The sequence below is a fragment of the Sus scrofa genome, chromosome 16 (assembly GCF_000003025.6).
Source record: "Sus scrofa isolate TJ Tabasco breed Duroc chromosome 16, Sscrofa11.1, whole genome shotgun sequence".
Taxonomy (NCBI): Eukaryota; Metazoa; Chordata; class Mammalia; order Artiodactyla; family Suidae; genus Sus; species Sus scrofa.
Window position 1 is genome coordinate 24,566,435 of NC_010458.4, and position 16,753 is coordinate 24,583,187.

Genomic DNA, 16,753 nt, shown 5'->3' on the forward strand with positions numbered 1-16,753 from the left:
CGGCATATGGAGGTTCCCAGGCTAGGGGTAGAATAGGAGCTATAGCTGCCAGCCTACACCAGAGCCACAGCAACGCAGGATCTGAGCCTTGTCTGCAACCTACACCACAGCTCACGGCAATGCTGGATCCTTAACCCACTGAGCAAGGCTGGGGATTGAACCCACAACCTCATGGTTCCTAGTTGGATTCGTTAATCACTGAGCCACGACAGAAACTCCTCAATATATAAATTCTGAGGGGACACAACTCAGTCCATATCATGCATTAATAGTTTCTTTTTTTTGTTCTTTTTTTTTTTTAGGGCCACACCCAAGGCATATGGAGATTCCCAGGCTAAGGGTCGAATCAGAGTTGAAGCTACCGGCCTACACCACAGCTCAACGGCAATGCTGGATCCTTAATCCACTGAGAAAGGCCAAGGATCGAACCCGTGTCCTCATGAATACTAGTTGGGTTCATTAACCGCTGAGCCATGATATGAACTCCAGCACTAATAATTTCTGATTAAGCAATACCTATGTTTTCCACTAGTTTTACTAGACAATTTCCAAAGCTCTATTTCTCACTAAACCTTTACCACTGAGGGTAAAATTTTGTATAAATTTATCAGTTATATTTTATAGATGGGAAGCTAGTAAGAGGATTATGCTACCTATTCAAAGTTGGACAGTTTGTAGCAAAAGTGGGTTTAGAATCTGTCTTTCCACTCCTAGTTCACTGAGGTTTTACTTGGTCTCCTGTACTGCCTCCCTGCCCCCTCCCTGGCCCCGCCCCCCAACTCAAATCCCCTTTGAAGTAACCTAAGGGGCCATAGCTTATTCAATAATTTCTGGATGTACCAGTCTGATAATTAGTAGACATTTGGAGACCCATTCAGTTAACAGATATATATATATATATATGGCAGCTGTGAGTAAAGCACATCAATTGGACAGTCTGGTTCTTGCCTGGATGTATTTTAAGCTTACACCTAAATGTTGTCAAATTAGGCAAAAATAAACTAAAAATTGTGTGAACACCTGGATGTTTTGGCTTCACTGCACCAGGTACCTGGATAATCAGAGGCAAAAATAAAGGCAGAACTCAAGGGAATTGTTAGGAGGAAATAACAGATTATATGAAAGGAACGTGTTATCAAAATGAATGAAATGAATGCACTTCATAAATGGTTTTTTTTTTTTGCTTTTTTAGGTCGAATCTGAGCTACAGCTGCTGGCCCTCGCTACAGCCACAGCAACGCCAGATCCAAGCCACGTCTGCAGTCTATACCACAGCTCATGGCAAGGCCAGATTCTTAACCCACTGAACGATGCCAGGGATTGATCCCGCAACCTCATGGTTCCTAGTCGGATTTGTTTCCGCTGAACCATGATGGGAACTCCTCCATAAATATTAACAAAGAAGGTGAGTGATCTTTTTTTTTTTTTTTTTTTTTTTTTTGGCCATACCCATAGCAGGCAGAAGTTCCCAGGCCAGGGATCAAACCCATGCCACCGCTAGGCCAACTCGGATCTCCAGAAGATGAGTGATTTTTTTCTTTTTTTTTGGCTGCACTCTTGGCAAATGGAAGTGCCCAGGCCAGAGATTGAACCCAGGCCACTGCAGTGACAACATCAGATCCTTAACCACTAGGCAACCAGGGAGCTCCAAAGATGAGTGATCTTGGATAGCTCCTTCTGAGCCCAGTACCACCTCCCCAGCCCCTTTGAGTCACTGGACAAATGATCTTCTGTAGCTCAAAGACTGTATATGCACAAAGCTTACCACCTGCCTTTTGCCTGGCTGAGCTATGAGGCTGAGTAAGAAATATTTGCAAAGTACTTGTGGATTCTCAGATGAAATGTGTTTATCAAGTCAAGCCTATTTCCTAGGGTTTCAGTCTCAGCTTGAAAGTCATTTCCTAGATCAAAGTGATGTATATCAACATGGCAGGAGGTCTAACTCCGGGCCAGGAATGCATTAAATGGAGAGGCATTGATGTATGCCTGGTCCCATCTCCTTGCCATGCAGAGAAGTTTTCAGCTTTAGAAAAAGAAAACCTCAGGAGCAGCTCACACCCCGGGACACTTTGTGATAGACCCAGGCAGGAAAACACCTGCTGTAGGAAGGAATCTTTTTGTCAATAAATAAGACACCGTGGCTCCTTTGAGTGGAGAAATGTAAGCTAATTAGAACTGCATTCTTAACCCATGGATCTGCCAGTTTGTTTCGTTCCTGCAATTCATCAAGATGAAAAGCTAAGGTAACGGCAGCGGCCAGCGCTCTAAGTTTCAGGCCCTTTCCTGGTTTCCCAAGTCTTAGTAAAAAGCTTCTCCCACATGCTTCCAATGAGCCAACATTCAGTAACATTTACGGAGGGTCTGCTCTGTGTCACAAATGATACTGGTGGCTGAGGCCACAAGACCACATCTTGACCATCAGAGAGCCTACATTCCCATGGTGAGATACAGTAAACAAGTAATCTAGAACCTACAACATGTAATATTGGTTAAGACATGAGCTGTGAAGGAGAATAAACCAGGGAAAGAGGATAGAAAGTGCCATAGGACTGGGGTGGGTGTTTCTTACAGAGGGTGGAGGTGTGGTGCTTCACAAATGTGTCTACAACTTCTTTGACATCAAGCCCATCAAAGATGGGGTTTATGTGTCTTCCTCACAAAGCTGGTGGGGTCTTTGTTCATGCCTTTAATGAGCAGAGGGCAGTGGATGAGCTTGCATGACTTTTAAGGCTAGGGTAGAGAAGGCCTCGCAAGTTCTGCAGGTTGATCTAAAGACACTTGCTTTGGGAGTCTTTCACCGCTGTGTATGTAGCAGACTACCCCGAGTCCACTTCGTGGAGAGAGGGCGTGCGCGCACACACACACACACACACACACACACACACACACACACACACGAGAGAGAGAGGGATTCCTAAGGAGAATCAATTGCTCCAGCCCCTCAGCTGTTTGGATCTTCTCAGCTCAGGTGACAGACATGAGTGAATAATCTGTCATAATGACCCCACAGCCACCGTCTGGCTATATCCTTGTGGGAGACCCACCTCTGTGTTTTTTTGTTTTTTGTTTGTCTTTTTAGGACCATACCCACGGCATATGGAAGTTCCCTGGCTAGGAGTCAAATCAGAGCTGTAGCTACCTGCCCGCACCACAGACACAGCCACTCCAGATCCGAGCTATGTGTGTGACCTACACTGCCGCTTATGGCAATGCTGGATCCTGCCAGATCCTTAACCCACTGGATGAGACCAGGGATTGAGTCTGCATCCTCATGGATACTAGTCAGGTTCTTAACCCTCTAAGCCACAATGGGAACTCTCGACAACTGTTCCTCTGAGCCTTAGTCAACCCCCCAGATTCATGAGCCAAAGGGATTACGGGCATTATTTTAAGTTACTGTTTCAGAGTGGTTTTTACACAGTAAAACATGGCCAGAACAGGTAGGTGCTGTTTGATTAGATACTTGAATGAATTCTGAGAGAAGTTATGTGAGGGTCTGGAAAGAGTGTTCTAAGCTAGAGACAGGTAAGTGCAAAGGCCCTGAGGTGGCACGTTGGAGGCACAGCAAGCAGAGCGGAGTGAGCATAAAGAGGCATGAGATGTGTCGGGGAAACAGCAGGGGCAGCTCATGCCTTGGGGACGGGGATGCGGAGGTTGGATTTGATGGGAATACTAAGGGGAATGTGAGGGCAGCGGTAACATTCAGATTTACATTTTCAGAAGATTTCGATGGTGGTTGGATGGAGACTTGACTATTGGGAATGGGCAAGAATGGATGCAGGGCAGAAAGGATAGTGATTTGGGCTAAAGTGGTCACAGTGGAGTCAGTGTGAAGTGAGTAGATTTGGGATATATTTTAAAGGAAATACCTATAGGACTTGCGGTTACTTTACATGTGGGAATGATATAAATAGAAGAGTCAAGTATTCTTGTCATGATTTTTTTTTTCTTTTTAGGGCCACACCTGCCTCACCTGTGGCATATGGAGGTTCCTAGGCTAGGAGTTGAATCAGAGCTGCAGCTGCTGGCCTACACCACAGCCACAGCAACGTGGGATCTGAACCATATCTGCAACCTACTCCACAGCTCACAGCAAAGCCAGATTGGATCCTTAACCTACTGAGCAAAGCCAGGGCTCAAGCCTGCATCCTCATGGATACTAGTAGGATTCTTAACCTGCTGAGCCACAATGAGAACTCGCCATGTTTTTAACCTGAGTCACTTGGTGAATAGTGGTGCAGCTTGGGTGAGGATGGGTGGAGAAACCAATAGTTATGTTTGTTACATTTTGAAGAAGAGATGTTGATAAGTCGTTGGACATTGGGCTTAGAGGTCTGTACCATAGATAAAAATTGGAACATTGTCAGAATACAAGTGTATTTCACACCATGAGGCTGCAAGTGAGTGGGGGTGTCCGGAGTAAGGCCAAGGGCTGAACCAATATTTAAAGGCAATGTCCGCATGGGGGTGGGAATGGTTCAGTACCAAGGGGGATGCTGATGGTGTGGGAGAGGGAGCACAATGAAAGGAGCAAAGTCCTTGGCATGGCTGGAGCAGGTGAAGCTGGTGCACAGGGGGTCGGCGAGGCTCGGGGTCATGTGTCCCCTTAGCATCAAGACCTCACCCAGAGAACCTGGCTGAGTTGCAAGTGCCGTTTACTCGCTGATAGTTGTCACTAGATGATAAGTTCAGTGAGGGCAGAGACCCTCAGTAACATGCTCAGTATTACACGGCAGCCCCTGAAGCAATGTCCAGCCCAGGTTGCAAACTCAGTAAAGATTGCCCATACTAAATGAGTAAAAAAAAAAAATCAGATGACCATACTTGGCCAATAATAGTTCATACATAAACAACTTGTATTAAATATGGATATTAAAACCAAAGATGGATACAACCAAAGGACAAAAAACTGACATTTTAGGTATCTTCAATTTCATGCTTACCCCCATCTTTTCTGTTAACGAGTGTCTGGGTATTTTTCCAGACTGTTAAAATAAATTTAATTAAAATAAATTGAGTTGTAATTGCTAGCATTAGTTTATGTCAGGGTCTCTTCCAAGCTTTTATATTTGTTATCTCACGTAATTCTTACATCAGCCCTACGAGAGATCTGCTACCAGTGTGATAATTCTTGACAAGGTGACGAACTAAGCCACAGAAATGGTGAGTGATTTTTCTCAGTTATGGAGCACCTACTTCGTGGCAGAGCTGGGATTCAAACCAAGGCAGTTTCTCTCCAGAGGCAACAGACCTAGACACTCTCAGGCTCTGTAATCCCTGGTCTATTATTCCTTAACTATTGGAAAAGTGAAAAATAAAATAAATATGAAAACTATAAACACACAACATACAGACAAAAGATAAATGACAAATTGGGAAAAAATGATTGTAATTCATACCAGAGACAAAGGATTAACTTATAAAGTCATCATAATCATCTCTGCGTGAAAGACAAGAGACCCAGTAGGAAAATGGGCCAAGAATATGGATAGTTCACACACGGAAAACCCCATGCAGCCTTAAACATTGTCATGGGCAGTCTGATTCAATAAGAGAAAAGCAAATTAAAATATTCAAAGATACTGTTTGTCACCTATTTGATTGGAAAATACCAAACAGTTGGCCTAGATCTCCCCTTGGCAAAGCTCTGGGGGAATAAACACTTTCACACCCACCTACAGGGCTGTGGGGCAATTTCAGCAAAGGTGATATCTTTTGATCCTGTTATGTCACTTCTGGGAATTAATCCTCAAGTACAATTATCCATTTGCAAAATAATACATGAATAAGGATATTCACTGCAACTGGCTTAGAACACAAAATTGGAAACAACCCAAATGTTTGTCAATAAACGACAGGGTTATCTGAACAGTAAATCCACACAATGGGAAAGTCACCATTTGTGAGGAGAAAGAGGAAGCTCCTTTTCTAAGGATACAAGATATATTGCAAAGTAAAAAGAAGAAAAAACAAAGTACAAGACATTATATATGATATGACACCTTTTATGAAAGAAAGGGAGAGCATGTGATTCCTTTGGGCTCTGTACTTTAATCCACACAAAGACATACTGGAAAACTACGGGAACTAAGAAAGAGCTAATTAAGGGAACAAGGAACTAATAAAGATCCTTCCCTGTTGGGAAAGGGTGAGGTGAGACGTGGGACGTGTTCTAAGTACTTCACCTGTAACACAAACCTCTTGAAAAGGTAGGAGTGGGGAGAGCAAGTCTTCTCAGCGTATACTGGTTATACGTTTTTGATCTTTGGACCCTGTACATATTTTGTGACTTACAAATGAAAAGGAAAAAAAAAACCTAACCATGCCTATACTTATCATACAGTTACTGCTTGTCCGTCACGTGCTAAGCACTTTGCATTTATTATCTTGGGGATTCCTCAGAGGGGGGCACATTTTTATTCCCATGTGCAGGTGCTAGGAGGAGGTTTAGAGAAGTTAAGGAATTTCCCTAGGGTCATGTAGCTGGTAGACTGTGGACCTCAAACTCAAATCCAAGCTTCCTGGTGCTGGAACCTATGTTCTGAGCTGTTTGTTCTTCTACTTGCACAGCGTTTTGTTGTTGGTGTTTGTTTTGTTTTTGTTTTAACATTTCTATTTTATCTTGAGAGACATAAGAGATGATGTCCCCCTCATGACCGGCTCTTATGGGTATGCTTATGTGTGCAAACAAATGATCACTGAAAATCCCCAGTGATTCACCAGTTGCAAGAGCTCACTGTAGTGTTGGCTTAAGATAAAATGTCTGCACGCATGTGCTCTCCCCAGAAGGCTAGCTGTCACTCCATCCCCTCCTCTCCGACACCAGAAAGCATACCAAAGTGAAAAAAATAGCAAGGTTATTATTTTAAAGCATACTTCACATTTACAGAGTTCTTACAGCATAGCAGGCACGGATGAAATACATTCCACATAAAATAATTCACAAAATATCTTATTAGGTAGGTGCTATCATTGCTATTGCTATGGGCTGAATTGTGTCTCGTCAAGTGTCTCGTCAAAAAGATATGTTGACATTCTAACCCCTGTACCTCAGAACGTGACCTTATTTGGAAGCAGGGTCTTCACAGAGGTCATCTAATGAAGATGAGGTCATTAGGATGGACCTTAATCCATGATTGATGTCCTTCAGAAAAGGGGAAATCTGGAGCCAGCCAGATATGCACAGAGAGGAGATGGTGTGAAGGTGGCCACGTGATAACAGAGGCAGAGATGGAAATGATGTGGCTGCAGCCAAGGAATGTGAAAGATTGCTGGCCACTGCCAGAAACTAGGAAGGTCCCTACCCAGAGTATCAGAGGGGGCACGGCCCTGCTGACACCTTGATTTCAGCCATGGAACCTCCAGAACTGTGAGACGATAAATTTCTGTTCTTTGAAGCCACCCAGTTTGTGGTACTAGGAAGTGACTACAATCCTTGTCTTACAGATGAAGGAACCAAGAAACAGGGAGGTTGAGTAAGAGTTCGGAGAGACTGTCCAGACTTACATGGTTGATAAGCAAGTGATGGCACCTCAGCTTGAGCTTGGAAAGTCTAGCTCCAAAGGGATGCTCCAGTTTGACCAAATTTGTATTTTATTTATTATTATTATTATTATTATTATTTGGGATGAGCCTGTGGCATGTGGAGGTTCCTGAGCCAGGAATCAAAGCTGTGCTGCAGCAGCCACCCAAGCTGTGACAAGCAGTGACAAGCTGTGACAGCACTGGATCCTTAACCTGCTGCACCACAACGGAACTCCTCATTTTTGTATTTTCAAATCTTTCGCAAATTTTAGTTCCTTGGCTGAACTTTATGTCTCATTTCATGATGGGTTTGAACACTCTGACCGCAGCTCTATATCAAAGGGCAGAGCACAGAGTGTTCTGAGCAGGGCACCCCTACCAGACTCTCAAGGGCATGACAGTGGGAGTGATTGAAGCCAAATCCAAGCCAGTGGTGCAGCTGCTCAGAGCTGGGGGGGCCAGCCGAGGGGGCTTTCTACCCCTCCCAGGGACAGCTGAGCATGGCCAGGACCCAGGGGGTCCAAATTTCAAAGCAGTGGAAGCCTTCCCCATGGCCTCTCATTTTTGATCAGCAGGAGTCACAACCCAGGAATGTGGGTTGTCGAAATTATTTTTTTAACTTAAGAAAGGGTCAGGGTGAGTACAAGAGGGCGAAAGCAACTTTCAGTAACTGGCTTCCCGAGTCCTCTTTGTACCTGATGCCCAGTAAATGCAGTACTTCCTGAATGCAGCAATACTTCTCAGATAAGGTGGCAAGAGGGAGAGCCAGGGTGAAGGAAAGCCTGGCAGAGTGCTTCAGTCAATCCCTGGTCCTGTAGTATCTCTGTGTGTCTCCTTCTGGAAGACACAGCCCAGTGAGCAAACCATGTGCCTAGCAGGGCCCGATGGCAGTTTCCACTGCAGCCAAGAGGCAGGCGAAGATGGGCTTGCGATGGACATCAGGGTCCAAAACAGAGTTTGGTGAAACCAAGCGTCAAATGACAAAGGCAAGTTGAATAGAGGTCACTGTCACATCAGACAGAGGGACGGTGTTTGGGTAGATAATTTCGCCCAGCTATTGTCACAGCCCAGAATGTTTCAGTGCTGGCACTCGTATCGGATGACACAGGTCTGTGTGTTCTCCGGCCATCCTGGGCACAGCATAGTCGGTCTGTGAGCACATGTTGTCTGGCTGGTTTATTTCTTGGATGGGCTTGGTGTGGGCTTCATGTTCCCGATTAGGATCAGAGCAAGAGGAGAGCATTTTGCTGGAAGCCCAGCCGACAGGTCTGCACCGTGGGTGATGGGGATTCTTCTCGAACGGAGGAAACCCACCCTCAACCTAAGGGCAAAGTGTGTGCCTCTGGACACAACTTGGAATGTCGAGGTGGAGAAGCAAAATGAGCCACCTTCACCTCACGTGGGGGACAAAGGAGGGTGCAGCCAATAACTAAAGAGTGTTAGGAAGGCTGAGGGAGGGAAAGTTCATTTCCTGAAACTTAAGACTCCTCAGGCCTGAGACACTGATAAACCCAGGTTTATTACACGCTCATAAGAACCGGCTTTGTTTCATATGTCCAGTATTTAAAGAATATCTCGGTCTTAACATCTGAACACCTTGTTTAAAAGAAATCCCTGGAAACAAACAGTGGCAGTTTTCCCGAGAAAGCTCTGAAAGACACACCTGGGCTTTTTCTCCCCCTTTTGCAAAGTTTAAATTCTGGGGCTAGATATCTCATTGTGGGTGGAAGTGTCCTACCTGCTTTGCTGCTAAACAGCCGACCTTGCAATACCAAAGCCCTGGGGAAATTCTAGAGGCGAAGAGAAAAGCGACTCACCTGGGTGTGGGCCCGGCGCTCAGAATGCTTATTTCTAAAATGCATACTGCAAAGGTGAACCTCCGGCGGACCCGCATCTGCTCTAGTGAGGCAACTCCAAGCGGAATGGCAGTCAGTGCCTGGAAGACATTTATCTGCCAAGGACTGGGGCACCACAATTGTTTGTCTTTGCTCAAGACTTCTGTCGAATTGGGCTTCCTGGGTGCCAAAGTCCAGTCAGAGGAGAGTCATTTCGTAATTTGGGGCCTACTGTTTGAGCCAGGAATATATTTATCAGTTGCATATTCGGGCAAGGAGCCTGTGAGGGCTAAATGGCTTAGAGGAGCAGCCATGCTGTATTGAAAAGAAAACCACAACAAACACACACATAGAAAACGCCAGGGCTCCTCATTTTGGGAGACTGTGGGAGGGATGATAAAGGACTCTGTAATTTTGGCATAAAAAGGTCTGTGGGTGATTCTCAGAGAGGCATGAACTCAAAATTAGCAGAAGAATGGCACTGGCTGGAAACAAAGACACTGGCATAGATGTTCCAATCTGGGGATGAGCCGTGTGGGTTGCTTCCACATGACCACATAAAATGCATTTACAAACCCGGCTTTTTTTCAGGTCATTTTGAAGGATTCGGCATTGCCATGAGCTGCAGCGTAGATCACAGATTCAGCTCAGATTCGGGGTTCCTGTGGTGTAGGCTGCAGCTGCAGCTCCCATTTGACCCCTAGCCCAGGAACTTCCATATGCTGCTGGTGTGGCCGTAAAAAGAAAATGAATAAATAAGTATACATTAAAAATAAACATTAAAAAAACAGGGGGCAAGAAAGGTTGATGAGAGTAGATAACTGTCATGCCAGGTAGGACCTTGGAAAAGATGCAAAAGGTAGGCAGTGTTGGAAAAATTAGCTCTATATCTATTATCTATATGTGCTAATGTTGGAAACATGCCTTTTTCTAAATTAACAAATACTTATGAGGTCCCCTTCAGTGTCAGCAGGTTTTTAAAAATAATATATCACATCTCCTGAGTTTTTTCCCATAGTGGTCATTGGAAATCTCAACCCTGGCCACACACATTCAAGTATGGGTCATTCAAGACCCAGCAAGCTTTCAAAAATGCTGAAGCAGGTCTGGGCCCAGATCAATTATTAGTACCAAACTGGGAGTAGCCAGACATCAACGTTTTTTCACAAGCCCCTAAGTCATTCAGTTGTGCAACCATAGAGTGAGGTCAGGGATCGAACCTGCATCCTCAAGGACACTATGTGGTGTTCTTAACCCACTGAGCAACAATGGGAACTCCATCCCCCTTTTTTTTCAATGCAGAGCTAGTGCTCTCTAACGGGACTAATCTCACCAGTTCCTGAGTTTGCTGTGTAGACAATTTATATGGTCGGCACGTAGGCCGTGCAGAATTGCCAGGTAATAAAGTGGTTGGAATGTGTGTGGTCTATGGCCATATCACCCTGAAAGTGCCTGAGCTCATCTGGGATGTGCGTGGTGACCCCTGTAACTACAGTGGATGAATAAATCTATGCCCAAAGGACACTGCTTGGGAATCTTTGCTAATGGCCAGAGGGCTGTATCCAGATGTAGTACAAATCTGTCAGATACAGGGGAACAATTCTAAGGACTCTTACACGGGCTCTCTGAACCCTGCCAGGATCTATATGGAAGCAGGCAGGGAAGAACGATGTTTTATGCTAATCAGACAATGTTAATTGATTAGACTTTGTGATAACTGACTCAATAATTAGACGGGACTAGAGATTGAAAAATCACCTCTCTCCTTTGAGACTGACTCCCTGGAGAGGGGACAAAGGAGGACAGGATTTCTTAGTTGACTGATTTGAATCCTAGCTTGCTCTGTAGAAGCTATATGTATTCCCCCCCACCCCCCGGTTCTGGCTAAATGTAATACAGCAAAGTAATGGGAGTGGTAAAGTGTAATAATAATATGTTATAATAATTATTACTATAAAATACATCTGGTGTTCCTTAGTGGCCTAGTAGCTGGGGATCTGACATTGTCACTGCTGTGGCGTGGGTCACTGCTGTAGCTTGGGTTCAATCCCTGGCCCAAAAATATCTGCATGTTGTGGGCATGGCCAAAATATATATATATATATATATATATATATATATATATATATAAAATATAGTATGTCTTACATTTTTTAGTGTTTTTAACTCTTCTTTGCCCTTAGCATCTATCACATATCACACGTGTTTTGACAGGAGGTTTAGGTTTCTGTTTGTATCTCTGGGAAATGAAGCATTATGATACATTAGACTAGAAAAGTGGGAATAATAACTTTTTAAAAATTTGCGTAACACTTAACGGTTCCCAAAGGACGTAAATGTTTATCAGACTTCTATAATGTACCAGGGTATATATGTGTCATCTCAAGATAACGCATGTTACAGATGAGGAAACTGAGGTGCACAGAGATGACATTTATCCAGCATCATCCATGCCCAGTGTGAGTAGCTGGAATTTGAAGTTGGTGTAGCTCAGTTCCTCCTAGCACACCATCAGTTCTACTCTTAATATTCTAATTATGTCATGTGAAACTACATGAAACTATAACATTCCTCACTAAATCATCTCAACTCCACAAAAGGTAAATTTCAGTCTAGTCTTACAGATGAAGCTCAGAGAAACACAGCCAAGGCTACATGTCAAGAAGGAGCTGAGGTGGGATTTGAAGAAATCTTGTTTTCAAATGCTAATTCCAGGGTTTTCCACTCTGCTTGGGGTTCTCAAAATTTTTACCACTCAGGTGAAAGTTTTCAGCTTTTAAAATGAAAAAAAAAAGAAAAAGAAAAAAAAATCCTGTCGGTTTCAATTTGCTTGGGAACTTTGTGGGGCTAAATTACAATTATTGCACAATAATAGTTTTCCTCATTTTTAAGGCAGACACATGTACACGTGTGTATTGGAACATGTGACCATCAGGCAGAAACATTGAATTTTTACTGAGGTGATATAAATGTGTTGAGCAAAATTTCCATCTGGCTCTTTTAAAGTGATAGAAACAGTTTTCTGAAAGTTTATTATGGGTAATTTCAAGGACCCTCTCTTTAGTGTCCAGGAATTTCAAGCTGGGAATTGTTGTCTGATTTAATATCTGCTTCTGAGTCCCAAAAGATCCTCGGGTCTTCAAATGCCAGACAACACGTGTACTCACTGCAGGTCATTAAAATCACTGAACAGGGAGAACTTGGAATTGACCCTCATTGCAGATCCCTTAGTTCTAGATGTGTCTTCCTTGCTGCCATGTCCCGAACATCTAGGGTTGTGCCTATCACATATCAAGCTTCAATAGACATTGTAAATTACATGCACTAATAGATGATTGAATGAATACAGATGGGGAAAACGATGTCCAGGAAGAGTAAATGATACACTCGAGGTCACACAATCAGGAGCAGGGGTAGCATCAGATTCCAGCTCTTGTCACTGCTGGGTCTGCACCATTTTCATCATACCACTTTCAGATGAGTTCTTGTATGAGAGAGCAGAGAGGGTTTCTCTCTGAGTGGTTCTGGGACTGCCTGCGAAGTTCAATGGGGAGAATGCAAGTCTGGCTATCCCTTTACAGTAAAGAGGATTCCTGTGGCTCAGATCTGTTTACAATCACATGGAACTACTTAGAGCCCACTTGACTGCATTACAGCACTTTGTTTTGATGGGAGATTCAACACTGTCCCTTTCTCACTCTCTTTTTAAAATTTTTTTTTATTGTAGTTGATTTACAGTGTTCTGTTAATTTCTGCTGTACAGGAAAGTGACCCAGTTATACATGTATATATTCTTTTTCTCACACCATCCTCCATCATGTCCTCTCTCTCTATTTAAATTGAATGTTTATTTTATATTGGGATATAATTGATTTACAATGTTGTGTTAATTTCAGGTGTACAGCAAAGTGACTCAGTTATACATATACATATATCCATTCTTTTTTCAGATTCTTTTCCCATATAGGTTATTACCGAATATTGAGCAGAGTTCCATGAGTTATAAAGTAGGTCTTTGTTGATTTTTGATTTTATGTATAGTAATGTGTGTTTGTTCATACTGCTCACCCCTCCCCAACACCTTCCTCCTTTGGTTCACATAAGTTTTTTTTTTTTTTGTCTTTTTTGTTGTTGTTGTTGTTGTTGTTGCTATTTCCTGGGCCGCTCCCGCGGCATATGGAGGTTCCCAGGCTAGGGGTCGAATCGGAGCTGTAGCCACTGGCCTACGCCAGAGCCACAGCAACGCGGGATCCGAGCCGCATCTGCAACCCACACCACAGCTCACGGCAACGCCGGATGGTTAACCCACTGAGCAAGGGCAGGGACCGAACCCGCAACCTCATGGTTCCTAGTCGGATTCGTTAACCACTGTGCCACGACGGGAACTCCAAGTTTGTTTTTGAAGTCTGTGAGTCTGTTTTGTAAATAAGTTCATTTGTATCGTTTCTTAGATTTCACATTTAAGTGATATTGTATGATCCTTGTCTTTGTCTGACTTACTGCATTTAGCGTGATAATATCTAGGGCCATCCATGTAGCTTCAAATAGCATTATTTCATTCTTTTTTATGGCTAAGTAATATTCCATTGTCTTTAGAAGTTCACAAAGTCCAGCTCGGCCACCTCCTACCTTTCCGTTTACCAACACTCTTGAATGCCTTCCCTCACCGAAGGCTTTGACATGGCGTAATAATTTCCTTCTCCAGTCAAACTCCAGCTTTTACTTTAGTTATTTCAGTATTCTCACAGGCATCATCCTGACTCACTGCCTTGATTTCATTAGTTCTATCAATATTTGTCTCCATTCCATTCAGCCCACTGCTGAACTCTTTGCCATTGAGAATATCCACAGCCTGGTCTCTGGCCACAATTTCCAGTCCTTCCAGCTACCTCTACTCCTAAAATACTCTCGGCTTCCCCTTTCTCTGGCTTTGTTGAGACTTCAACTCTTTGACTTTTCCATTTACCTCCAGTAAACACCTTCTTGCTGGCCCTTCCTCCTTTCCTCCTCTGTCTGGATTCCCTGCCCTTTAACGAGCTCCTCTCACAAGTTCAAGCTCCCCTACATCCCTTCCACAGCATGGACCATTGTCTACAAACTCTCATCCTGGGATCAGTCCTGCCAATTCAGTTTTCTGCTGCTTTGCCTGAATCTAGTAATCTAGTTGGACACTCATCTCTGTTTACCTTTTGTGTGTGTGTGTCTTTTTAGGGCTGCACTCGCAGCATATGGAAGTTCCCAGGCTAGGGGACAAATTGGAGCTGTGTAGCTGCCAGCCTTACATCACAGCCACAGCAACTGGAGATCCCAGCCGCGTCTGTGAACTACACCACAGCTCACAGAAATGCTGGATCCTTAACCCACTCAGGGAGGCCAGAGATAGAACCCAGGTCCTCATGGATACTAGTCCAGTTTGCTAGCTACTGAACCAGGACGGGAACGCCATCTGTTTACTTGTTTTTTTCATTTAACTTTGGCAGATCCTGTTCCCATTTCTCTTAGTGGCTCCTTCACCTCTTGCTCTACTGAGAAACTCAGAAACACCTTCTGTTTCCAGTGGGAGTCTCTCATGTCAACTTCCCTGCATCTCAATCGTATCTTGGAGGAAGGGGGAGCCTGCTTTTATCTGCAGTTACACCTTGATGCTCCAGGATTCTGTCGTATTAGCTGCTCTCTCTCACATCCTCCACTGCTTCATTTACATCAGTTCCTTCTCATCAGCCTTGAGAATATGCTCATCTCTTTTTATCATTAAAGAAGTCTACTGAATTCCTCTATTTTGTCATACTGTTACTACCCTTGTCAGCCAAAATTTGCAGGACATGTGTCAATGTTTTCTCCTTACCACATGGTTATGCCGCATCTAGGGTAGCCTGGCTTTTGCCTTCATTACTCTATTGAAGACTTTATTGCTAAATTTGGAAGATAGTTCTTGGCTCCATTTTTGTCCCTTAGAGGCATTTGACCCTACTGACCACTCTTATACTTTAAAATTCTCTTTTTCTTTGGCTTTGTGATACAGCATCTTCTGTTCTTCAGCTTCCCTTTTGCTAGCTCCCTTCCTTCGTGCAAACACTGCTGTTCCTTGGGGGCCTCTCCTCTGCCCTCTTCCCCCCTCCGTTTATAGTTAACTTTTCTTACCCGCTCTGAAGATTAAGCCTACTATTTAGAACCAGAAGTCTCAAAGGGTGGCCTGTTGAAGTTCCCTTACCCGTGTCTTCTGGGTTCTTGCTTTGGAAGTATAGTTGTCTAAAGTGATAATTTCTGAAAGTTGCAAAGCTTATGATGTTACTTTCCGGTTTCATGATCTTTAAGTACTTCTGATTTCCAGATGGACTTAATTTGCCCATGATAAGTTGGAAGTTACCATGTCTAAAATCAAACTCATAATCTTGCCCTGTCCCTGTTAAGGAGGTTCTTCTTAAAATTAATCTTTATTTAAAGTATAGTTGATTTACAACGTTGTGCCAATTTCTGCTGTACAGCAAAGTTACTCAGTCCTACACACACACACACACACACACACACACACACACACATATTCTTTTTTATATTCTTTATAATGGTCTATCCCAGGAGACTGAATATAGTTCTCTCTGCTATATAGTAGGATCTCATTGCTTATGCATTCTAAATGTAATAGCTTGCATCTACTAATCCCAAACTCCCAGTCCATCCCTCCCCCCACCACCCCTCCCCCTTGGCAACCACAAGTCTGATCTCTATGTCTATGAGTCTCTTTCTGTTTTGTAGATAGGTTCAAGGACATTCTTTTCACATCCCTTATTTTCGTTAATGAGTCATCACCTGCCCTGTCTTTCTGGTTTCTATATCTCAAAGGCAACTTTTTTTTTTTATTACATTAATATTTTGACTGTATACAGAGAGTTAAGCAGGCTCATAATGGTTACTTCATAGTTATTCCATAATTATTTTATAGTTACTGAATGATAACTAAGTTGATTTCACTTGGTTCGGTTATATTTGGCTTCTGGAACTTGGGACTTTGGCCAAAGGAAACTAGTATTTGAGGACCAAACTATATACAGACTTACTAGTTGGCAATATGTAAACCAAACTAAATATAATAGGAGATGATGCTTTGCAAATCTTAAATTCTCTTTTTTTTTTAATTTTAAAATTAGGTTTTCTTCTTTCTTTCCTTTTTTTTTTTTTTTTTTTTTTGCTTTTTGGGACCACGCCCATGGCACATGGAATTTCCCAGGCTAGGGGAATCAGAGCTGCAGCTGCCGGCCTACACCACAGCCACAGGAATGCTGGATCCTCAACCCCCCTGAGCAAGGCCAGGGATCAAACCTGCATCCTCATGGATACTAGTTGGATTAGTTTCCGCTGTGCCACAACAGGAACTCCCAAAATTAGGTTTTCTTGAC

General features: G+C 43.4%; 1 protein-coding gene across 1 annotated transcript in view; it reads right to left on the reverse strand.

Moving 5' to 3' along the window:
- The window catches only part of C9 (complement C9), a 54,622-nt gene extending 45,117 nt beyond the window's left edge, over window positions 1–9,505 (reverse strand). The window contains 1 exon segment of the mRNA NM_001097448.1: window positions 9,342–9,505. Coding sequence (NP_001090917.1) covers window positions 9,342–9,418 — 77 coding nt within the window. The 5' untranslated portion in view covers window positions 9,419–9,505.